At 48.0% G+C, this 23,945-nt stretch overlaps 1 protein-coding gene across 1 annotated transcript in view; it reads left to right on the top strand.

Annotated features, from left to right (window-relative positions):
• Nucleotides 1–23,945, top strand: part of PMFBP1 (polyamine modulated factor 1 binding protein 1) — an 86,188-nt gene that overhangs the window by 22,173 nt on the left and 40,070 nt on the right. Inside the window, exons 7-17 of the mRNA XM_089672436.1 lie at nucleotides 746–829; nucleotides 913–1,059; nucleotides 4,024–4,107; nucleotides 4,274–4,453; nucleotides 10,125–10,313; nucleotides 11,886–12,044; nucleotides 12,131–12,214; nucleotides 15,547–15,693; nucleotides 16,970–17,116; nucleotides 23,082–23,261; nucleotides 23,347–23,430. Coding sequence (XP_089528562.1) covers nucleotides 746–829; nucleotides 913–1,059; nucleotides 4,024–4,107; nucleotides 4,274–4,453; nucleotides 10,125–10,313; nucleotides 11,886–12,044; nucleotides 12,131–12,214; nucleotides 15,547–15,693; nucleotides 16,970–17,116; nucleotides 23,082–23,261; nucleotides 23,347–23,430 — 1,485 coding nt within the window. The remainder of the gene's footprint in view (nucleotides 1–745; nucleotides 830–912; nucleotides 1,060–4,023; nucleotides 4,108–4,273; nucleotides 4,454–10,124; nucleotides 10,314–11,885; nucleotides 12,045–12,130; nucleotides 12,215–15,546; nucleotides 15,694–16,969; nucleotides 17,117–23,081; nucleotides 23,262–23,346; nucleotides 23,431–23,945) is intronic.

The raw sequence follows: 23,945 nt of genomic DNA, 5'->3' as shown, positions 1-23,945 counted from the left end.
AGGGCCCGGCCTTTTGGCTAAGTCCAGGGCAATTTTTATGCTACGGGCCTCAGGGCCTATCCAGTGCACAATTGCACGGCCACTTTTTTATTTATTTCTTTTTATTTTTTTTCCACATTTTATGTGACTTTCATTTATGTGTTTTTTTTCTCACGGATGGTAGGGTGTGGGTCCTCAAGCCTACCCTGAAGTCTAGGGGCCTTTTGGTTCCTTCCTGTTCCTGAGGGGGTGGGGGTGTCTCTCTTCAGGAGAGCCCCCTGGCCTAGTACTTGGTGGTACACCCTGAAGTCTAGGGGCCTTTTGGTTCCTTCCTGTTCCTGGGGGGGTGTCTCTCTTCGGGAGAGCCCCCTGGCCTAGTACTTGGTGGTACACCCTGGAGTCTAGGGGCCTTTTGGTTCCTTCCTGTTCCTGGGGGGGGTGTCTCTCTTCGGGAGGGCCCCCTGACCTAGTACTTGGTGGACCTAGTACTTGGTCGGCTTAGCCACAAGGAAAGGGATCCGCCAGGCCTTTTGGCCAGGTGGAACATGTGGAAACCTTGGTCCCTGTCTGGTAAGGGTAAAGCACTTGTTCACTTACGGGTTTTTCGTTTTTTTTCACACCTTCGTGGACTTAAAAAAAAAAAAAAACTTGATCTATAGTACAAATATAAGGTATAGGAACCATTTCACCTGGCCAAGGATTCAAACAAATGCATTTAATCACAGTATTTACTGATATTAACCAGCTCTCTTTTCTCTTCCATTAGTTGGATCGTCAAAACACGGAGCTGAAGGAAGCTCAGAGTGAACTGCTTACTCTACAGAACACCAGAGATGTCCTCTCCTCCGAGGTATGAAGGTTCCTAACTTCTCTCTGCTCATCGTCCTGATTCTACGGCAGTCTCCTCACTGCTCTTCTCCTTCTATTTTGCAGCTTGATGCTCAGGAACAGCAACTGTACAGACTGCAGAGAGATCTAAAGGAGAGACAAGAGGAGCTGGAGCAGAGACATGTCAGAATACAACAGCTTCATAAAGACCTGAAGGCCTCATCTACCCAACGAGATGAGGCCCACCAACAGGTAATGTCAGCACCCCAACTATATACAGTGTTGTTTAGTTATCATGTAATGTACGATTACCAATCACAGATCAGTTCTCAGTATTGTTGTCTGAACAAAGCAATGAAATACTGAGTTCTGATTGGTTACTGGGATTTGCAATACAACATTGATCAACCAGGGGGCAAGGGTTTAGTTAAAGAATACAGTAATACCTCACTTTACGAATTTAATTCGTTCTTCAGGACTTTTTGTATAGCAAAAAATTTGTAAACCAAAACTCTGTTTCCCATAGGAATGCATTGAAAACCAATTAATCCGTTCCGGAGGTCAGAAAAAAGTAAACGCTACTAAATTACTGCATGAGTTATTTTATCAAGTCATGCGGTATTTTAATAGTGACAACCATGTGTTAATGTTTCAGCCGGAAAGTGCCGGCAATTAAAAGAAATAATTTAAAAAATGGCGTGGGGTCCCCCCTCCCATCTATACCAAGCCCTTCAATTTGACACGTACCCGATCCCACTTCCCGCTAGGCGAGGAAGTTGTCCTCCTCCTCCCCATAGGATCTCCCCCCCTTCCCCCACCCCCGCTCCCCAAAGGTTTGCAGACTCTGGTCATCTGCAATATGTCCGAAGTCTCTGGTCATCTCCTGTACTGTGTCCGCAGTCTCTGGTCATCTCCTGTACTATGTCCGCAGTCTCTGGTCATCTCCTGTACTGTGTCCGCATTCTCTGGTCATCTCCTGTAGTATGTCCGCAGTCTCTGGTCATCTCCTGTAGTATGTCCGCAGTCTCTGGTCATCTTCTGTACTATGTCTGCAGTGTCTGGTCATCTTCTGTACTATGTCTGCAGTCTCTGGTCATCTCCTGTAGTATGTCCGCAGTCTCTGGTCATCTTCTGTACTATGTCTGCAGTGTCTGGTCATCTTCTGTACTATGTCTGCAGTCTCTGATCATCTCCTGTACTATGTCCGCAGTCTCTGGTCATCTCCTGTACTGTGTCCGCAGTCTCTGATCATCTCCTGTACTGTGTCCGCAGTCTCTGATTATCTCCTGTACTATGTCTGCAGTCTCTGGTCATCTCTTATACTATGTCTGCAGTCTCTGGTCTTCTCCTGTACTGTGTCCGCAGTCTCTGGTCTTCTCCTGTACTGTGTCCGCAGTCTCTGGTCACCTCCTGTACTGTGTCCGCAGTCTCTGGTCATCTCCTGTACTGTGTCCGCAGTCTCTGGTCATCTCCTGTACTGTACCCGCAGTCTCCGGTCATCTCCTGTACTGTGTCCGCAGTCTCCAGTCATCTTCTGTACTGTGTCCGCAGTCTCCGGTCATCTCCTGTACTGTGTCCGCAGTCTCCGGTCATCTCCTGTACTGTGTCCGCAGTCTCCGGTCATCTCCTGTACTGTGTCCGCAGTCTCTGGTCATCTCCTGTACTGTGTCCGCAGACTCTGGTCATCTCCTGTACTGTGTCCGCAGTCTCTGGTCATCTCCTGTACTATGTCTGCAGTCCATTGGTTAAGAATATTTTTTCTTGTTTTCCTCCTCTATAACCTAGGTGCGTCTCATGGAGCAAAAAATATGGTAATCTAGTAAATGGGGCAAACTGGAAGGAGGCAAAATATATTCTAGCATTTACCGTATTTTTCACCGTATAAGACACACCTGCCCATAAGACGCACCTAGGTTTTAGAGGCAGAAAACAGGGGGAAAAAAAATTCTGAACTAATGGACTGCAGACACAGTACAGGGGATGACCAGAGACTGCAGACACAGTACAGGAGATGACCAGAGACTGCAGACACAGTACAGGAGATGACCAGAGACAGCGGACAGCACAGGGATGACCAGAGACTACGGACAGCACAGGGATGACCAGAGACTATGGACAGCACAGGGATGACCAGAGACTGCGGACAGCACAGGGATGACCAGAGACTGCGGACAGCACAGGGATAACCAGAGACTGCGGACAGCACAGGGATGACCAGAGACTGCGGACAATACAGATGACTGCTGACCTTTGGGGAAGTGGGGAGGGGGTACCTGAATTTGACAGGTACCCGCTCTTACTTCCGCAGAGTTTTTGATCTTACCTGTTCCTCGATCCAGCCGCGCGCTGTCTTCCCGGCTTCTGTAATGGCGCTCGGCATGACAGCAGGGTGCCCAGTGCGCATGAGCGAGAAGCACTTGCGCTTTGTGATTGGTCCGGCGGCTTCTGGGATCTGTCATGTGTCCCAGGTACCGCCTTACCATTCACAAAGCGCACCGCTTCTCGCGCATGCGCACTGGGCACCCGGCTGTCATGCCCAGTGCCCACACTACAGAAGCCGGGAAGACAGCACGCCGCTGGATAGAGGAACAAGTAAGGTCCCGCTGCAGAGCTGAGTGGCTGGCCCGGTATTCTGACACGGCCGCGGTGGAAATACCGGACCGGCCGCTCCATATTCGCTTTATAAGACGCACTGACATTTCCCCCCCAGTTTTGGGGAAGAAAAAGTGCGTCTTATACGGTGAAAAATACGGTATGTCTTCCTCTTCAGCACCACTGCTAAACCCTCTCCTGAGAGATTTACTAAAACTGAAGCATGAAAAATCCGGTGCAGCTCTGCATAGAAACCAATCAGCTTCCAGGTATTATTTTCAAAGCTTCATTTAAAACAAGCTGAAGTTAGAAGCTAATTGGCTGCCATGCACGGCTTCTAAGCTGCACCAGATTCTGCACTGTCCTGTTTTAGTAAATCTCCCCACTGAGTCTAGTGAAACAAATCTCACTAAAGAGTAGAGCAGAATGGGACAGACCACGATATCAACAACACATCCTGGAATGGCTACAGGCTATAAGGATGTACACCCTAAATTGTCAAAATATACGTATCATCCTAACACTTGTAAGTCACACTTTCACCGCACATACAAGTGTGTATCTCTTATAGGGGTAATGCGACAACAGGTTCTCTTTACATCAGTCTTCATGTTCTATTTTCAGCTGTCTGAATGCAACCTGCGCCTGTCTCAGCTGGAAGGGGAGAACTATGCCTTGAGAGTGCGCCAGCGGGAGCTGCAGGCAGAGGTAAGGACCCCCTGTGAGCTGAGGTTATCCAATGAAGGATACCAGGCCACCAGGCCTAGGCTGACACTTTTTGTTTGCAAGTAAAAATCTGTAGTTTTTTGCTAGAAAGATCTTCTTGTGTGTATTAATGTCTGTCCATTGCTCAGATCTTGTGGTTTTTCTGCAGTTTGATAACCTTAGAGAAGGATCTCTTTATGTGCCGAAAAAAGATCCCACCCGAGCGTCATGGGACCAGCATCACAGAGAGGAGCTAGAAGACCAGCTTGTAAGAGCAGAGAGTACAGAACGGGAACATCTGATGTTAATACACAGACTGAGGGCAGAGCTGCAGGACACAATGTTCACGGTGATTATCCCGAATATATGCGTTTGCTTGCAGGTGTCTCCTCCTTTGCAGGTCCATATGATGCCGCTGCATGTGGAGGGTTTGAAAGGAATCGGTGAGGAATACTGACAAAGATCATCTTTAATCCCTCGCCTACAGGGCACGTATACCCCCTTCCTGCCTACAGGGCACTTCTACCCCCTTCCTGCCTACAGGGCACTTCTACCCCCTTCCTGCCTACAGGGCACGTATACCCCCTTCCTGCCTACAGGGCACTTCTACCCCCTTCCTGCCTACAGGACACTTCTACCCCCTTCCTGCCTACAGGGCACTTCTACCTCCTTCCTGCCTACAGGGCACTTCTACCCCCTTCCTGCCTACAGGACACTTCTACCCCCTTCCTGCCTACCGGGCACTTCTACCCCCTTCCTGCCTACCGGGAACTTCTACCCCCTTCCTGCCTACAGGGCACTTCTACCTCCTTCCTGCCTACCGGGCACTTCTACCCCCTTCCTGCATACAGGGCACTTCTACCTCCTTCCTGCCTACAGGGCACATATACCCCCTTCCTGCCTACAGGGCACTTCTACCTCCTTCCTGCCTACCGGGCACTTCTACCCCCTTCCTGCCTACAGGGCACTTCTACCCCCTTCCTGCCTACAGGACACTTCTACCTCCTTCCTGCCTACAGGACACTTCTACCCCCTTCCTGCCTACAGGGCACATATACCCCCTTCCTGCCTACAGGGCACTTCTACCCCCTTCCTGCCTACAGGGCACTTCTACCTCCTTCCTGCCTACAGGGCACTTCTACCCCCTTCCTGCCTACAGGGCACATATACCCCCTTCCTGCCTACAGGGCACTTCTACCCCCTTCCTGCCTACAGGGCACTTCTACCTCCTTCCTGCCTACAGGGCACATATACCCCCTTCCTGCCTACAGGGCACTTCTACCCCCTTCCTGCCTACAGGGCACTTCTACCTCCTTCCTGCCTACAGGGCACTTCTACCTCCTTCCTGCCTACAGGGCACTTCTACCTCCTTCCTGCCTACCGGGCACTTCTACCCCCTTCCTGCATACAGGGCACTTCTACCTCCTTCCTGCCTACAGGGCACATATACCCCCTTCCTGCCTACAGGGCACTTCTACCTCCTTCCTGCCTACCGGGCACTTCTACCCCCTTCCTGCCTACAGGGCACTTCTACCCCCTTCCTGCCTACAGGACACTTCTACCTCCTTCCTGCCTACAGGACACTTCTACCCCCTTCCTGCCTACAGGGCACATATACCCCCTTCCTGCCTACAGGGCACTTCTACCCCCTTCCTGCCTACAGGGCACTTCTACCTCCTTCCTGCCTACAGGGCACTTCTACCCCCTTCCTGCCTACAGGGCACATATACCCCCTTCCTGCCTACAGGGCACTTCTACCCCCTTCCTGCCTACAGGGCACTTCTACCCCCTTCCTGCCTACAGGGCACTTCTACCTCCTTCCTGCCTACAGGGCACTTCTACCCCCTTCCTGCCTACAGGGCACTTCTACCTCCTTCCTGCCTACAGGGCACATATACCCCCTTCCTGCCCAGGCCAATTTCCAGCTTTCAGCGCTGTCACACTTTGAATGATAATTGTGCGGTCATGTAACACTGTACCTATATTAAATTTTTATCATTTTTTTGTGATGGAGCTTTATTTTGGTTGTATTTAATCACCTCGGGGTTTTTATTTTTTCTTAAACAAACCAAAAACCACTGAAAATTTTGAAAAAAAATTTTTTTTTCTTCGTTTTTGTTAGAAAATTTTGTAAATAAGTGCTTTTTCTCCTTCACTGATGTGCGCTAATGAGGCTGCAGTGATGGGCACTGATAAGCTGCACTGATGGACACTGATAGGTGGCACTGATGAGGAGGCACTGGTAGGTGGCACTGATGGGCATTGACAGGCATCACTGATGGGCAATGAAAGGAAAGGCAGCACTCATATATGCCACTGATAGGCGGCATTGACTGGCACTGATAGGTGGCACTGACAGGCACTGATAGGCGGCACTGACTGGCACTGATTGGCATTGATAGGTGGCACTGATTGGCAGCACTGACTGGCATTGATAGGTGGCACTGAAAAGCAGCTCAGATGGGCACTGATATGGCACTGATGGGCACTGGCAGGTGGCATGGATGAGCACTGATATGTGGCACTGATGGACACTGACAGGTGGCACTGCAGGGGCTACACTGATCATCAGGGCACACTGATCATCAGTGCCCTGATGATCAGTGTACATGTCCCCTCCGAGGAATGCCGATTACCGGCTCTCCTCTCCTCTGTCAGCGTGACCGCTCGAGAGGAGAGAAATGCAGATAACCGGCATTTCCCTATTTACATGCGATCAGCTGTGATTCGACACAGCTGATCACATGACCGAGCCGACATCTTCGGCTCTTTCCGTTGATCGGTGATCCGCTGTGTCCGAGAGACGCTCCCGGAGCCACGCATGCGCTGTTAGAATGGGAGGATGTCATATGACGTCCTCCCAGAACTAGAGAACCGCCTTGCGCCCGTCATTGCACTATATGGGAGGCGGTTAAGGCCTCGTTCACACCATGGTGCAGAGACGTCAGTTTTTCTGCACACAGTCTGCAAGGGCAAAACGAAAACACTTGTTCTCTATGTGCCCTGTTCACAGCACAACATTGGTATCACTGCAGATCTTTTGTGCGCAGGAATCTGCAATTTGTATAAAACTCGCTCGCTGAAACGCTCATGAAAACTGATGTTTCTGAAATGTGCAAGTTTTCCATCAGTTTTTCTGCACATTCGGTGTGAACGAGCCCTAAAGTGCAGGGCTGTCATTCCTAGCCTCTGTTGGAAAATACTAGATACCTGGCTGTGTCTGGCTTGTATATCTCTGGCTCACTGACCCAAACATGCATACAGGAAATTAAATCAATTCTTTGTCTCTATATTTATTTTGTAAAAGAGTTTTTTTATTTATTTCAGGTACTTATATAGCGCCGTCAATGTACGCAGCGCTTTACATATATACTGTACATTCACATCAGTCCCTAACCCTCAAGGGGCGTACAATCTAAGGTCCCTAACCCTCAAGGGGGCGTACAATCTAAGGTCCCTAACCCTCAAGGGGTGTACAATCTAAGGTCCCTAACCCTCAAGGGGTGTACAATCTAAGGTCCCTAACCCTCAAGGGGTGTACAATCTAAGGTCCCTAACCCTCAAGGGGTGTACAATCTAAGGTCCCTAACCTTCAAGGGGCGTACAATCTAAGGGCCCTAACCCTCAAGGGGCGTACAATCTAAGGGCCCTAACCCTCAAGGGGCGTACAATCTAAGGTCCCTAACCCTCAAGGGGCGTACAATCTAATCCCTAACCCTCAAGGGGCGTACAATCTAAGGTCCCTAACCCTCAAGGGGTGTACAATCTAAGGTCCCTAACCCTCAAGGGGCGTACAATCTAAGGTCCCTAACTCACATTCATACATACACATACTAGGGACAATATAGACAGGAGCCAATTCACCTCCCAGCATGTCTTTGGTGTGTGGGAGATAACACGCACAGGGAGAACAAGCAAACTCCAGGCAGGTGGTGCCATGGTTGAGATTCAAACCAACGACCCGAGTACTGCCAGGTGGAAGTGCTAACCATTTAGCCACTGTGCTGCCCCATATGATCTTTCAGAATTCATCAACGGGTACATTGCACCTGCAGTTGACCTCCCTCTGACTTACATTTGGCCTTTTTCATCAGTGCCTCTCATTGTTAGTTTGGGACTAAATTTAAACCTAAACCCAGTCTCTCTCTCTCCTCTCCCCCCTCTCCCCCCCTCTCTCTCTCTCTCTCTCTCTCTCTCTCCCCCCCCCCCCACCTTACAGAATCATGTGACCAAGACAAGGTTGTTGTTTTTTTCCTGCTCATGAATGTCATCATGTTTTCCTTACTGGCATTTTAAGGGGGATCTATGGGCTCATATTAAAAAATGTGTCTTGCAGCACTTAAAGTGTTAGTAAACCCACAACAGTAAAATCAGTCTGTATATACAGTAAAGCATGCAAGTATAGTGAATGCGGGGCCCGGGGAGAGTGGATATAGTGAATGCGGGGTCCGGGGAGAGCGGATATAGTGAATGCGGGGTCCAGGGAGAGTGGATATAGTGAATGCGGGGTCCAGGGAGAGCGGATATAGTGAATGCGGGGTCCGGGGAGAGCAGATATAGTGAATGCGGGGTCCGGGGAGAGCGGATATAGTGAATGCGGGGTCCGGGGAGAGCGGATATAGTGAATGCGGGGTCCGGGGAGAGCGGATATAGTGAATGCGGGGTCCGGGGAGAGCGGATATAGTGAATGCGGGGTCCGGGAGAGCGGATATAGTGAATGCGGGGTCCGGGGAGAGCGGATATAGTGAATGCGGGGTCCGGGGAGAGCGGATATAGTGAATGCGGGGTCCGGGGAGAGCGGATATAGTGAATGCGGGGTCCGGGGAGAGCGGATATAGTGAATGCGGGGTCCGGGGAGAGCGGATATAGTGAATGCGGGGTCCGGGAGAGCGGATATAGTGAATGCGGGGTCCGGGGAGAGCGGATATAGTGAATTCGGGGTCCAGAGATAGCAGATATAGTGAATGCGGGGTCCAGGGAGAGCGGATATAGTGAATGCCGGGTCCGGGGAGAGCAGATATAGTGAATGCCGGGTCCGGGGAGAGCGGATATAGTGAATGCGGGGTCCGGGGAGAGCGGATATAGTGAATGCGGGGTCCGGGGAGAGCGGATATAGTGAATGCGGGGTCCGGGGAGAACGGACATAGTGAATGCGGGGTCCGGGGAGAGCTGATATAGTGAATGCGGGGTCCGGGGAGAGCTGATATAGTGAATGCGGGGTCCGGGGAGAGTGGATATAGTGAATGCGGGGTCCGGGGAGAGTGGATATAGTGAATGCAGGGTCCAGGGAGAGCGGATATAGTGAATGCGGGGTCCGGGGAGAGCGGATATAGTGAATGCAGGGTCTGGGGAGAACGGACATAGTGAATGCGGGGTCCGGGGAGAGTGGATATAGTGAATTCAGAGCATAGTAGCCACTCTCAAGTAGGCTCTGCACTGCAGTGGGAAGATGGGGGGCGGGGCTGTCAGCTTTGTCACTGCGGATTGACAGGCCTGTAGCTGAGTGATTCAACTCTTAGCAACACCTAGTCCTGCCCACTGATTAATGAATAGACAAAACTGCCTCCATTGCTGAAGCCCTCCCACTCTGAGCTGCAGTGTCTGCAGGGAGGAGCATGTGAGAGGCTTGTGTATGGTGTAGTATCTGCAATTGGTACCTTTTAGTTGCACTTTTTAGTTATATTATATTCCCAGTTTAGATGCAAAAGGAATTAAGCTTCTCAGCTATTAGGCCGCCATGCCATTACACACATTGAGCTTCAGAAACAACTCGGATCCCTAAATCCCGGGACACCCCGATATGCAAATTAAAACATTTTCTAACAGTGTTGGTTTGCTGATCCTCATTCTTCTGCGCCTCCCTATTGGTTCATCACTGAATTGTTAGCCAATGGGAAGTTATAGGAGCAGGAGGGCCAGCTGGCTGCTGTCTTTGTAGAGAGCAATAGCTAAAAGCTGATCCGTGATTGGTTGGTGGTTGTGCACACTCCTGACTCGTGGTGCTGTTTTTGTCCTTCCAGCTGGGTACCATGCAGGAGGAGCTGCAAGGAACACAGGCAGAGGCCGCCTCTCTGCGGGGGAGATATAGCAGCTGTCAGAGAGAAGCAATGGAGCTGCAGCAACGAGTCCTGGAGCAGGAGAAGAACAATGCAGACCTGCAGAGGGAGCACCGCGGCACACTGGAGAGTTTACACAGAGCCAGGGAGCAGGTCAGGACAGGCTACACCACCTACTGTTACCTTGGTGCCGGTCCAGAATGTACACAGCAATGCTATTAAAGCAGATTTTGTTTTTTATTACATGGGCCCCAGATTAGTTGTGCCATAATGTGCCAGTACTACATATTCGCTAATTATGGCAGACATGCCTGTTTCTTTTTTCTCATATTTTGTCACATCTTTGGTGACAGACATATATTCTTATGTGGATCACTGCCTGGAGGCGGCATTGATTGGACATGTTAAGGTGCCAGGAAACATTAGACAGTTGTCTCCCGATTTTGCTCAAATTGGGTGACTTTTTTTTTTTTTTTAGCAGCAGCATTCACAGACACTGTCAGCCATGGCTCCTCAGGGGTGGGTATTCATTGTACAATTTGGTGTCTGCAGAGAACCTCTCCTGCCTCTCTCCATAGCTTCAGTATGGTCACATGGTGCACTGGTTAAAGTGATATTAAAGGCTCATTTATTTTTTTTCAATATTAAACATGTTATTCGTACCTGCTCTGTGCAGTGCTTTTGCACAGAGCAGCCCTGATTCTCCTCTTCTAGGGTACCCCGCTGGCGCTCCTTGCCCCTCTCTACCTAGGGCTTGCTGCTTGCTCTGGGGGTACCTGAGCAGGTTCTCTCCCAGTCCTCGTTACGGGCCCAGGCCAGCAGGGGGGCCTAGGCAGCTGGGTGAATTGGATGTGGGCAGGGAGGGTGATTGGTATGGTGGGAGGGGGTAACTACTGGAACCGATCCCCTTTACAACTCTCACTGCAACAGCTGAAAGTTGGCTTCTTCTCTCCCTCCCACTGACTTTCAGCTGCTGCAGAGAGAGCCATATAGGGGATCAGTTACAGTAATTGAAAGTGGAAATCTAAAGTGGTTGTAAAGGCTCTCAAGTTTTTTTACCTTCATGAATTCTATGTATGAAGGTAAAAAACATTCGGTTTGCAGAAGCCCAACTCCCCCACCCTAGCTCCCCCTAATACTTACCCTGAGCCCAATCCCAACCCAGCAATGTGCACAATAGCAGTGGCTCTCCCAGATCTCCTGCTCCTCATTGGCTGAGATAGCAGTGGGAGCCATTGGAGCCCGCTACTGTCAATCCCAGCCAGTCAGCCAATGAGGATAGAGCAGGGTGTGGGGCCGAGCCACGCTCCCTGTGTGAATGGACACAGGAGCAGTGGCTCGACTATACCCCCTTATCCACGGCCCTGTGTGCCATTCATGAATCAAAGCTGGGAAGGTCCAGCAGGGAACTGCCGAATTTTGATCCATGTATGGGCCCCCTAGATGTACTATTGATCGACTTCTGTATAACCTTTGCTGTTTGATGTTCCCCGCTTGATCCGCACTGCAGCCTGCAACACTGATCGGAAGCCTCCCCTCTGTCAACATACAATAGCGTGGTGGAGAGGATTCCCCACATCCACCTCAAATGTATGGATAGAGGAACCAGCTGCTTGAAAAAAAAAAACTGATCCATCTGCCTTAGAGATATACTGAAGCATCTCTTTGGGGCATGGTAATGGTTTGCTGTAAGTTTTGCTAATGTTGTCCTCCATTCCTCCGAAGCTTCTGAATGTGGAGCAGTCCGTGCAGGAACTCCAAGAGGAAAACGTGAGACTGCAGGAGCACAGTCAGCGTTTGGAGCAGGAGACCGGAGCCTTGCATGCCGAGCTGGAGACTCAGAGCTTAGCTTTAGGAGAACACAATAGTGCGGTGGAAAGTAAGGTAAGCGCACAGTGACGACCATTCGGACTTGTACCTAAAAAGTCTGTATCTGTGTTACCGACAAACCTTTTTTTTTTATGTTTCAGCTAAAACAGAAGGAGCAGCATGTGGAGCGTCTGCGTAGAGAAGTGCAGACTATGAAGAGACAGATGCAAAATGCAGAAGACAAGGTGAGACTTATTCTATAATCCTTTAAGGTGCTTACACTGTAGATCTACTGCTGCATGTTATCACAGAATCAGTTAGCCCGGGTTCACATATCCGCGTTCCTGCGGGCCGCGTTTTGCACAAGCACGAGAGCCCATTCATTTGAATTGACGCCCGCGCCCCGTGACACGCAGGGAAGAACTCCCTGCACTTTTTTGGAAAATGCAGCCGAGGTTCCCAGTGCGGTTGCATCTCCCAGTGCGGGCGGTGTGCCATTAGAACTAATGGCACCCGCCCGCGGGTCCACATTCCTCTGTGCGGGTGGTTTCATGCGGATCCGCAGCGGCACCACCCGCACAGATGTGAACCTAGCCTTGCAGAGGATTCTGATTGGACAGCAATCATGTGACGAAGCAATGCCATAGAAATGCTTGATCTGCTCCATCGCTTTTGGGCCTCGTTCGTTTCACCGGCACACACACAAGGGGAATATTGTACAAACGGCAGTCACGTCTGATTACTTATGCAGCTGAACTGGCACCTAAGAAAAGATCATTTACAGACCACGATTGTTGGACAAACTTTGATTTTGTTTTTAAATTTACAATCCGTGTGTACAGTCATCCCTAGGTTGACGCGTGCAGGGGCGGACTGACAACTCATGGGGCCCCCGGGCAATAGGGGATCATGTGGCCCCTGTGTCCTTGCCCAAACTCAAAAAAGCCTATGAAAAAGGTACCAGGGGCATCTCATGGGGCCCCTACTGACCCCGGGCCCTCGGGCAGTGCCCGAGTTTCCAAATGGTCAGTCTGCCCCTGGACGCGTGTTAGCATCTGGAATTCTAAATGCATTTAGCAGAATTTCTATTGTTTTATCTTTCACCGTACATTCACTGTACATACACGCAAGAAACCGAAAGGCAGCTACACACAAATACAGATCCTATGGTAGAAGAGACCTCTCAATTACATATTATTATTTATTATTATTATTATTATTATACAGGATTTATATAGTGCCAACAGTTTGCGCAGCGCTTTACAATATATTTTGCCTATTTAGCAGAAGTTAAAGGGTAACTCCACTTTTGTGGGGGTAAAAAAAAAGCAAATTAAAAAAAAGTAATCTAGCATAAACAATTGCTACACAATTCATACCCTTCGTTTTCAATCTGAAGCCACAGTAATTTTCTGTAACATGCAATATGGCTACCTGGAAGCATTCTCTACACAGATGGTATAAAGAACGCCCCCCCCTCCAGATATGTCATTTCCTGCTTGTGTGATTGGCTTACTGATTTTCTCAGAAGTCTGCACTGAGATACACAGCAGATTTTTGGGCATCCTCTGCAACAGAAATGTTCTTTTTAGTGAGATACTCCCAAAGGGAAATCACGTCTAAAGTGATGCAGACCCTGCCAGTTTCCGCATTAGAACCCTGCAGGTGCAGCCGCTGATTGATAATTATGAAACCACTCCCATACAGATTCACTTTCCAAATGGACACAAACAGCAATTTCTTCAGAATAACAAAAGGTGGGAATCTGCAACAAATGTTGTTGAAATCCCTGCAATGTACAATGGTTCTAGAAAAGAATCACCCCCTCTTTAAAATTATCACAGTTTGTTGCTTTGCAGCTTGAAATGAAGACAGACACTGTTTTTGTTTTATCCAGCTGTATTTACTGCAACATATAACATCCAAATGAAAGATAGAACACCAACATGTCAGAAAAAAAAATGTAAAAAATTGCAACAAATGTTGTTAAAATCCCTGCAAAGTACAGTGGTTATAGAAATAATCGCCCCCTCTTTAACCCCTTCACACTGGCGCCTCCCGGCCTTAAGAGTTTCAGAAGCCGGGAGGCGGGGCGGGGTTTAGGGTCATGTGACCGCCGTGACGCGCCGTCACGGCGGTCACATGATCGGGAAAGGTCCTGATCGAAAGAGGAGATCAGGACCTTTCCGTGAGTACCGGACATGTGTGGCGGGGGCGTGCAGGGCGCGCGCTCTCGGCACATATGTCCTTTTCTAATAGAACGCAAATGTGCGGCTGCTCAGCATCTAGGCCCAGACCCCGGGAGGTCGCACATTGTCATTCGGCCGGCGTGAAAACGTTAAAATAATCAGTTTGGTGAGATACTCCCAAAGGGAAATCACGTCTAAAGGGATGCAGACCCTGCCAGTTTCCACATTAGAACCCTGCAAGTGCAGCAGCTGATCGTTCATTATAGAGACACTCCCATTAGATTCACTCTGCCATTGACACAGAGAAACAAACCGCTATTTCTTCAGAATAACAAAAGGTAGGAATCTGCAACAAAGTTTGTTAATTTCCCTCCAATGTGCACCCGGAGGGGAATATTTCTTTTTTCAACAAAAGTGGCGTTACTCTTTAAAGTCGTCTCACGCCTGATGAAGGGGTCCTGCGAGACTCCGAAACGTTGCCTTGCTGTAACTAAGTGATCGGTTATTAAAACGTTTGGACCCGTATTGGTGATCCTCTGTGTGCTGGTGACATTCTCCCCAGCCGACGGTCGCTGCAGCGCCCACTTATACACACAGCCATTGTTAACGCAGGAACGTGTGCGTTTGGATTGTACACTTGTACTCTTTAACCCCTTCGTGCCGGCGCCTCCCGGCCCTTTAAGGGTCTCAGGAGCCAGGAGGCGGGGTTTAGAGTCATGTGACCGCCGTGACGCGTCATCACGACTGTCACAAGATCGGGAAGGGTCCCTATCGAAAGAGGAGATTGGGACTTTTCCGTGGGTACCGGACATGTGTGCAGGGAGCGCTCTCAGCACATATGTATTTTTTAATAGAACGCAAATGTGCTGCCGCTCGGCGTCTAGGCCCAGATGCCGGGAGGGCGCACATTGTGTTCGGCTGGCGTGAAGAGATTAAAGTAGATCTCCCAGATAAAACTAATCTTGAGCCCTCCTTGCTCCTGACACCTCTGCTGACTAATCTGTGTAAGAAAGATGTCCGATCACATGATCTGGCTCCCCTGTCTCAGTCAGCAGCGGCTGCAGGGGAGAGGACTGAGCGCTGACAACAGGTGGGCCAAAGGAGCCTATGGGTGATGACGCTTTACCTGGTGGCTTGACCAGCTGTCTGAGTGCTCTCTCCTCTCCCCTGCAGCCGCCGCCACTGGCTGACACAGGGGATCATGTGACCAGACTGGAGTGGGCTGAAAATAGGTAAGTATATGCATCTTTCTTACACAGGTCAGTCAGCACAGGAGTTGGAAGGAGAGGGAGCATTGTTTGGACTACTACTAGAGTTCTACTTTAATCTTTCCCTTACGTGACCCCAACATACTGAGGACGTCTCCTCTACAACACTTTCTCTTCCAGGTCCAGCAGCTGGAGATTACAAAGGGAAGTCTTCAAGAAGAGCTAACATTGCGTCATGCCGAGAAGTCTTCGCTCAATGAAACCATCCTGAGACTAGAGAGGGAGATACGAGATCTTAATATAGAGAAGGAGGACCTGGAGCAGAAGGTAAGGGGTCACTGTGGCTGTATCACACATCGGGAGAAGGATACATAAACCAGGTCTCTAGGTAGGCAGGTCTCTAGGTACGCAGGTCTCTAGGTACGCAGGTCTCTAGGCATACGCAGGTCTCTAGGGGTACGTAGGTCTCTAGGGGTACGTAGGTCTCTAGGGGTACGCAGGTCTCTAGGGGTACGCAGGTCTCTAGGTACCCAGTTCTAGGTACCCAGGTCTCTAGGCATACGCAGATCTCTAGGTACTCAGATCTCTAGGTACGCAGATCTCTAGGTACTCAGATCTCTAGGTACGCAGGTCTCTAGGCGTACGCAGGTCTCTAGGTACGCAGGTCTCTAGGCGTACGCAGGTCTCTAGGTACCCAGGTCTCTAGGGGTACGCAGGTCTCTAGGTGGCTGTCTGGGCAACGGCCTGCTGTCCAGCTGTGCGCACTGATAGTCTGGGACCCCCGTGCCATCAATGAAGGTACGGGACTGAAGGGGGGGGGATGAGAAGAGGATCTCAGTGGGAAGGCAGAGAGGAAATATTCTCAGGAGTGACAGGCAGAGGGACCCCACAGGGGCCCCATATAGTTTCCCTGGAGCTCAGCTTCAGCAGTGGTGAGCTATTCTTCCTAGGAAAGGTTTCACCTCCATTTTTGCCTGCGGAGGAGCAGTTCATAGTATATCCTCTGGCTGTCTGTTGGTTCCCTGATGTGATGTGCATACATGCGATTTACCGATAGCTTTCTGGTGAGTTTACATATGGCAGAGGTGGTGGATTCCCTCCCTTCATTATCATCACATTTTATCTTTCACCTACAATTGCTGTGCCTTGTAGTCCTACGGACATTAATATATGTTTGAGGACTATATTACCATATCCGTTTCACTTATTTGATTATTATCACAGTATGTCTATCACTGTGATTGCTGGATCTTGTAGTCCTACGGACATTATTATATTTTACGGACTATTTTATTTATATATATATATATATATATATATATATATAATTTTTTTATTATTATTATTGTTATTATTTTTATTTTTTCATTTTATATGGTGCATCTGACTGTTCCACCTGACCTGACATATTTATTATTTTAGTGCTGCACTTTCATACCATATACCTATAGGGATTGTTACCTCTACCTTGTGTACTAGCTGCTTTTATTTATCTATTTATTTCCAGCCTTCACCTATATACAATCTGAATACATAAACCAGCTTTGGCAGATGATGTAAGTGAAAGAGACATTCTTACTTTTATCCTGAACATCATCTGTAGTTTCAGATCCAGAGCAGAGCCACAGACAGACTTCAAGCCCAGCTTGCAACCTGTGAGTCTGAACAAGAGACCGCGCATGAGAAGATCTCATTATTGCAGGAGGAAAGGGACTCTTTGATGAACAAGGTCCACCAGCTTCAGAAGGAGGTAGCAGGGAAAAATATTCTTTGTTTCTGTTGGTTTTGTCTGATAATTCATTATCCAAAGCTTGAAAATGTCTGGGTCCCCCAGTGACTTCTTATTTGTTGCTTTGCTTCCTGTGATTTGTGTTGTCACCAGGGGCGGACTGACAATTCATGGGGCCCCCGGGCAATAGGAGATCATGGTCCTTGCCCAAACTCAAAAAAGCCTATGAAAAAGGTACCAGGGGCATCTCATGGGGGCCCCCTACTGACCCCGGGCCCTCGGGCAGTGCCCGAGTTTCCAAATGGTCAGTCCGCCCCTGGTTGTCACTCTCTGTCCTGCTGATGCTTTCATCTACCACCCACATTTTCCAAATACTTCTGCCATATTTTACCTCTAGTCCATATCTGTCCTTCAAATCTCAATAAGGTGATAAATCGCAATAGCAACAGAGCACAAAACAAGCGACGTCTTAGGCCCCCATGTACACGGGACACTTCTGAACGATGGAAACTGACTGATGAAAAATGTAGGTTAAAAAACATCTGTTTAGTTGCATAACGCGTTTATGTGTGTTTGCGTTCAGAAGTGTTTTTTAACGTTAAGCACAGGAGAACCTCCCAAATGCCCAGAATGCACTGAAAAGTGGTAAATAACTATTTTAGACTGTTTCAGAGAAATACAGAGAGTAGAAGCAGAGACAGCAGTATGTGTTGAGATTAGCTTAGGTGTGAGTTGCTCATTAATATTTCTTTTTTTTCCAAGGGTGGGAGAGGTCTGAGGTGTGATTGGTCATTAACATATCTTTTGTTTCCATGGGTGGGAGAGGTCTGAGGTGTGATTGGTCATTAACATATCTTTTGTTTCCAAGGGTGGGAGAGTTCTGAGGTGTGATTGGTCATTAACATATCTTTTGTTTCCAAGGGTGGGAGAGGTCTGAGGTGTGATTGGTCATTAACATATCTTTTCTTTCCGAGGGTGGGAGAGGTCTGAGGTGTGAATTGGTCATTAACATATCTTTTCTTTCCGAGGGTGGGAGAGGTCTGAGGTGTGATTGGTCATTAACATATCTTTTCTTTCCGAGGGTGGGAGAGGTCTGAGGTGTGATTGGTCATTAACATATCTTTTGTTTCCAAGGGTGGGAGAGGTCTGAGGTGTGATTGGTCATTAACATATCTTTTGTTTCCAAGGGTGGGAGAGGTCTGAGGTGTGAATTGGTCATTAACATATCTTTTGTTTCCAAGGGTGGGAGAGGTCTGAGGTGTGAATTGGTGACAAGCTTGGTAGGGACAGCCTGGGTTCAGTGTTTTGTCCATCTGAGTACCCTGGAAATGCTTTGCATGCATTTTTCATGATGAAAAAAGGCTCTGGACAGCATCAGGAACTGGAAGAGTTAAAAAAACATTTCAAACCCAAACGCTTATAAACGCAAGTTTTCTGTGTTCAAAAAAACGACTGTAAACTCAAATGCCTGTAAACAACTGTAAACGAAGATGTGTACATGGACACATAGGAAAACATTACGGTGAGTTCAGGGGCTGCTGAAAAAAATGCTGAACAGCACCTAAACATGAGTTTATCAGCTGCAGTGTACATGAACCCTAAATGGCACACAACACTGAGCTGCTATGGACGTCACCACGCTAGCCTGAAGGATTACCTGTTACACAAGGGCCTTAAAGGGTGCTGATAAGATCAGGGGCTTAACTGATAGAAACTCCATGAGAAAGAACTTGAGAACTTTTGGCATGATGGTTTCTCATTTACATTTACATTAAAAGCACAAAAGTGCATCAAAGGAGCTGTTTGCTGTTGATAATCCTTTTATTGCCAATGAAAAGTAGTAACAGATGAATAGCACCGCTATCAACCCATCCCTGCATGGCAAGGTGCTGATGGGAACCCTGGATTCTGAACTATTCTTTCAGGCCCACATCAAATCCCTGTCCAAATCCTGCCGCCTCAACCTCTGCAACATCTCCAGAATACGCCCCTTTTTAACCAAGGATACCACAAAGCTCCTAATTCACTCCCTGGTCATCTCTCGCCTCGACTACTGCAACTCCCTCCTCATTGGCTCACCTTTACATAGGCTATCCCCCCTCCAGTCCATCATGAATACTTCTGCCAGGCTCATCCACCTTACCAACCGTTCAGTGTCTGCCACCCCTCTCTGCCAATCCCTCCACTGGCCTCCATTCAGTGTCCTCCATCCCTCTCTGCCAATCCCTCCACTGGCCTCCATTCAGTGTCCTCCACCCCTCTCTGCCAATCCCTCCACTGGCCTCCACTCAGTGTCCTCCATCCCTCTCTGCCAATCCCTCCACTGGCCTCCATTCAGTGTCCTCCACCCCTCTCTGCCAATCCCTCCACTGACCTCCATTCAGTATCCTCCACTCCTCTCTGCCAATCCCTCCACTGACCTCCACTCAGTGTCCTCCATCCCTCTCTGCCAATCCCTCCACTGACCTCCACTCAGTGTCCTCCACCCCTCTCTGCCAATCCCTCCACTGGCCTCCATTCAGTGTCCTCCATCCCTCTCTGCCAATACCTCCACTCAGTGTCCTCCACCCCTCTCTGCCAATCCCTCCACTGACCTCCACTCAGTGTCCTCCACCCCTCTTTGCCAATCCCCCCACTGGCTTCCACTCGCCAAACGAATAAAATTCAAAATACTAACAACAACTTACAAAGCCATCCACAACTCCCCCCCAGCTACATCACCAACCTGGGCTCAAAATATCAACCAAACCGCTCTCTTCCATCCTCCCAAGACCTTCATCTCTCTAGTTCCCGTGTCACCTCCCATGCTCACCTCCAGGACTTCTCACGAGCTTCTCCCATCCTATGGAACTCCCTACCCCAACCTGTCCGGCTGTCTCCTAATCTATCTACCTATCTGGAGACACCCCCCCCCCCTCCACCAAGCCAATACACATAAACACATACATCCCATAATAGTTTGCTCCCAAGCCAGACACACAATAGAACAATGGTATGCAACCATATAACATTAAACAATCAACAACCCCCCACCCCAATATTAGGACAGATCACCCTGTACCCACCACAGGGTGACTTGCACATAATAGGGATATGGGGAGCGGAGACGGGTCTCCCCACCTATCCAAAGTGAGCTGTGTTCCATGGACTCCCCACCCAAAGTGACTCCCGTCACATAGCTATTTTATCTTACTGGACAATCTGAAAATTGTGCTGTTGTTGCATTTTGTATTTTTTTTTTTTTTTTTTTTTTTTTTTAGTTTTCTTTTTTGTTTTGTTTTCTTTGCTTTGTTGCCAACTGCTTGTTTTTTTTTCCCCATTTCTCACCTGTTTTCAATATTTAAACAACTATAATATACAATCACCTGTTTACACTTGATTTTAGGGATCACACAGTTCACACAACTTTCATCCAAATGTGTGATACCTGGGTGAATGGTGTGTGAATCATTTGTGAAAACGTTTGTAAATAGACACAAGAAAATGTTGTGTATTTATCTACAGTATGTAACTTTTCTATTGTAAAGGTACTGTGCTAAACGTTACAACGTACATAGTTGCATCTGAGTTGGAGCATCTCTTGAGGAACGTTCTTGATTTTTTTTTAAGCAGTTTTTTTGTTTTGTTTTTTGAATGTGGCTGCTGTTATTGTTGTACTGACTCTAATGCTTTTTTTGCCAGTTCCAGATCTTCGGTCTGTCTAGCTCTCACGCGTTCTATCTGGTCTCTCCTGACAGCTTTGCTTGGACTCTTACTCGCCTTCAGTCTCCTTCCATCTCTCCTAGTGGTGACCAGGATGAAGTCCTTTCCTTCCCCTGTTGGTTTCACTTTGTTCTCTACTGCTGCTCATCTCCTGCCTTTCACCTCTGCTGCTGATCTACTTTGCAGTTTTATATGCTTTACCTTTGTTTTTTATGTGGTCTCAAACTGCGGTGCTTGTACCATGACCTTCATGGCATGTTTGCAGTTTTTTTTCTTAAAATAATCAAACTGTCATTTTGAGACTTAGTCCTCATGCACACTTGATGTTTTTACAGTGGCTGTTTTTGGCATTTTTTTCTACAATCAATAAACCCCCAGCATGTTGTCCTACATGTCCATGCACACATATGCTGTAATCATCGTTTTTTTGGCTGGGACACACCAACAGACAGTCCCATCAGGAGGGAGGGGTGCTGGAGACACCCCTGCCACCAAGCCAATACACATAAACACATACATCCCATAATAGTTTGCTCCCAAGCCAGACACACAATAGAACAATGGGATACAACCACATGGCATTAAACAATCAACAATCCCCACCCCAATATTAGGACAGATCACCCTGTACCCCTAACAGGCACAGGGTGACTTACACATAATAGGGATATGGGGAGCTGAGACAGGGGTCTCCCCACCTCTCCAAAGTGAGCTGTGTTCCATGGGCCCCCCACCCAAAGTGACTCGCATCACATAGTTATTTGGAGACTTAGTCCTCATGCACACTTGACGTTTTTACAGTGGCTGTTTTTGGCGTTTTTTTTTCTACAGTCAATAAATCCCCCAGCATGTTATCCTATGTATCCATGCACACATAGGCTGTAATCATCGTTTTTTGGCAGGAGAAAAACCCCTAAACTAGTGGATTTCTAGAGGAGTTTTTTTAGCTGTAAAAATGCGCTAACGCTGAAAAACGCGGTAAAACTGGAGTTTTTGGATTTTTTTTTTACCAAAAAAAAATGTGTCCTCCGGACACAGTGGAACACCAATCGTCATACATGACCTCTGTGCAAGGTTCGATCATGTGATCACTGATTGGCCAATCAGTGATCACATGCAGAGTAGTAAGCAAGATGTCACTTCTGACATCATTGCTTACTACGTGTGAAATCTGTGAATGATCACAGAGATCACATGGTACAGGGCCATTCACAACAGCCTTGTACCATGTGACAAGCTGTGACCAATCACAGCTCACATAGTAGTTCTCAATGGCTGCAAGAATGCAGCCAGAGAGAAGGAGAAATGATTGTTTTTACAGCCTTTATGGGTGTAAAAGCAATCAGTGTAAAAGAAAAAAAAAAAGTCTTCATCACCCCCCACAAGTAGTACAGTGTCACCATGGTAACACTGTACTGCTAGGGTGACAGTATGTAAAAAAAAAACATAAATAATAATATAAAAAAATTAAATAAAAATGTAAAAAAAATGTTTACAAATTATAATTTTTGGTTATAAACTAATTTGGGTTATTTTACTAAAAAGATAACAGAATACATTTTGGCCAAGATTTATGATGAAATATTATTTATTTGCAAAATTTTAGAAGAAAAACACTTTTTTTTCAAAATTTTTGGACTTTTTCATTTACATAGCAAAAAAAAAATTAAAATCCCAGCAGTGAATAAATACCACCAAAATAAAGCTTTATCTGACTCAAAGAAATGCTAAAAAATTCATATGGGTACAGTGTTGCATGACCGCGCAATTGTCATTCAAAGTGTGACAGTGCTGAAAGCTGAAAATCGACCTGGACAGGAAAGTGTCCGGACTGGAAGTGAGGGAAAGTGTCCGGACTGGAAGGGGGGGAAAGTGTCCGGAATGGAAGGGGGGGAAAGTGTCCGGACTGGAAGTGGGGGAAAGTGTCCGGACTGGAAGTGGGGGGGAAAGTGTCCGGACTGGAAGTGGGGGGGAAAGTGTCCGGACTGGAAGTGGGGGGGAAAGTGTCCGGACTGGAAGGGGGGGAAAGTGTCCGGACTGGAAGTGGGGGAAAGTGTCCGGACTGGAAGTGGGGGAAAGTGTCCGGACTGGAAGGGGGGGAAAGTGTCCGGACTGGAAGTGGGGGAAAGTGTCCGGACTGGAAGTGGGGGAAAGTGTCCAGCCTGGAAGTGGTTAAAAAGGGTAGAGAAACCCAGCTGTGTTTTTCCTTCTGAGAGTCCACTTATGAGTTCTCTGTCTCTTTTCTTATTAGTGGTTTATGATTGTTGTGTTTTGACCTTCACAGTTATCGCAGAGCGAGGAGCGTCTAAGTGAAGCCGTCCAGCAGACGGAGTCTCTGCAGAGTGACATCACCAGAAGAGACGCAGAGATCCAGACTCTCAAGGAAAGGATAGAGAGATCCGAGAGTGCTCTAGAAGTTGTCACGAAGGAGAAGGAGGAATGCAGCGGAGAGGCCGATGCCCAGGTACAGGGTATTTCTATACAGTGGTTCTGGTGACTTGTCAACACCTTGTGCTAAAGATCTCCTGTCTCTTACTTGGTGTCCATAGGTTCAGCAGAGGGACAGAGATATTGCAGCTCTCCAGCAGGAGCTCACTGAAGTGAAGGAGCAGCATGAAATTTGTAAAGCCCAGGTAATCACAGGATAAGAAGCCCTATTTATTCTAGAAACAGCTTAAAATCAAACCTTGAGATATACCGTATGCAGGGAGCACAGCCTACCTGATCAGCGAATTGGACCAGAATAAGGCACATAAAACATGGTTAAAAGTCCACCCTATTCAGGGCATTATATAGGGAGAGTCCATCATAATAATAAAAAGTCCAACTGATGGGCAAGCTGTATTTAAAGCAGAAGCTATACCCATGTATACTATGAGTTGAGTCCAATGAGGTGCATGCTAGCTGGTGGACTTACAGTGGGGAAAATAATGATTTGATCCCCTGCAGATTTTGTAAGTTTGCCCGCTATCTCCTGAGGCCAATCACTTCTCTGGGTCGGAAGTGGAAAGGTTTACAACCACTATAAGCCATAGAGGATCTCCAGTTTTAGCTGGAGATGATTCCGTAGTACATGAAGTGGAAATGTGCTTAACCCCTTCACGCCGGCACCTCCCGGACCTTTAAGAAGCCCGGGAGGCGGGGCGAG

Source organism: Staurois parvus, unplaced genomic scaffold (assembly GCF_062004578.1).
Source record: "Staurois parvus isolate SC_StPar_1 unplaced genomic scaffold, SC_StPar_1.0 ptg000127l, whole genome shotgun sequence".
NCBI classification, from domain to species: Eukaryota; Metazoa; Chordata; class Amphibia; order Anura; family Ranidae; genus Staurois; species Staurois parvus.
The sequence above is the reverse complement of the archived record's forward strand: the minus strand, read 5'-3'. Positions and strand labels throughout refer to the sequence as shown.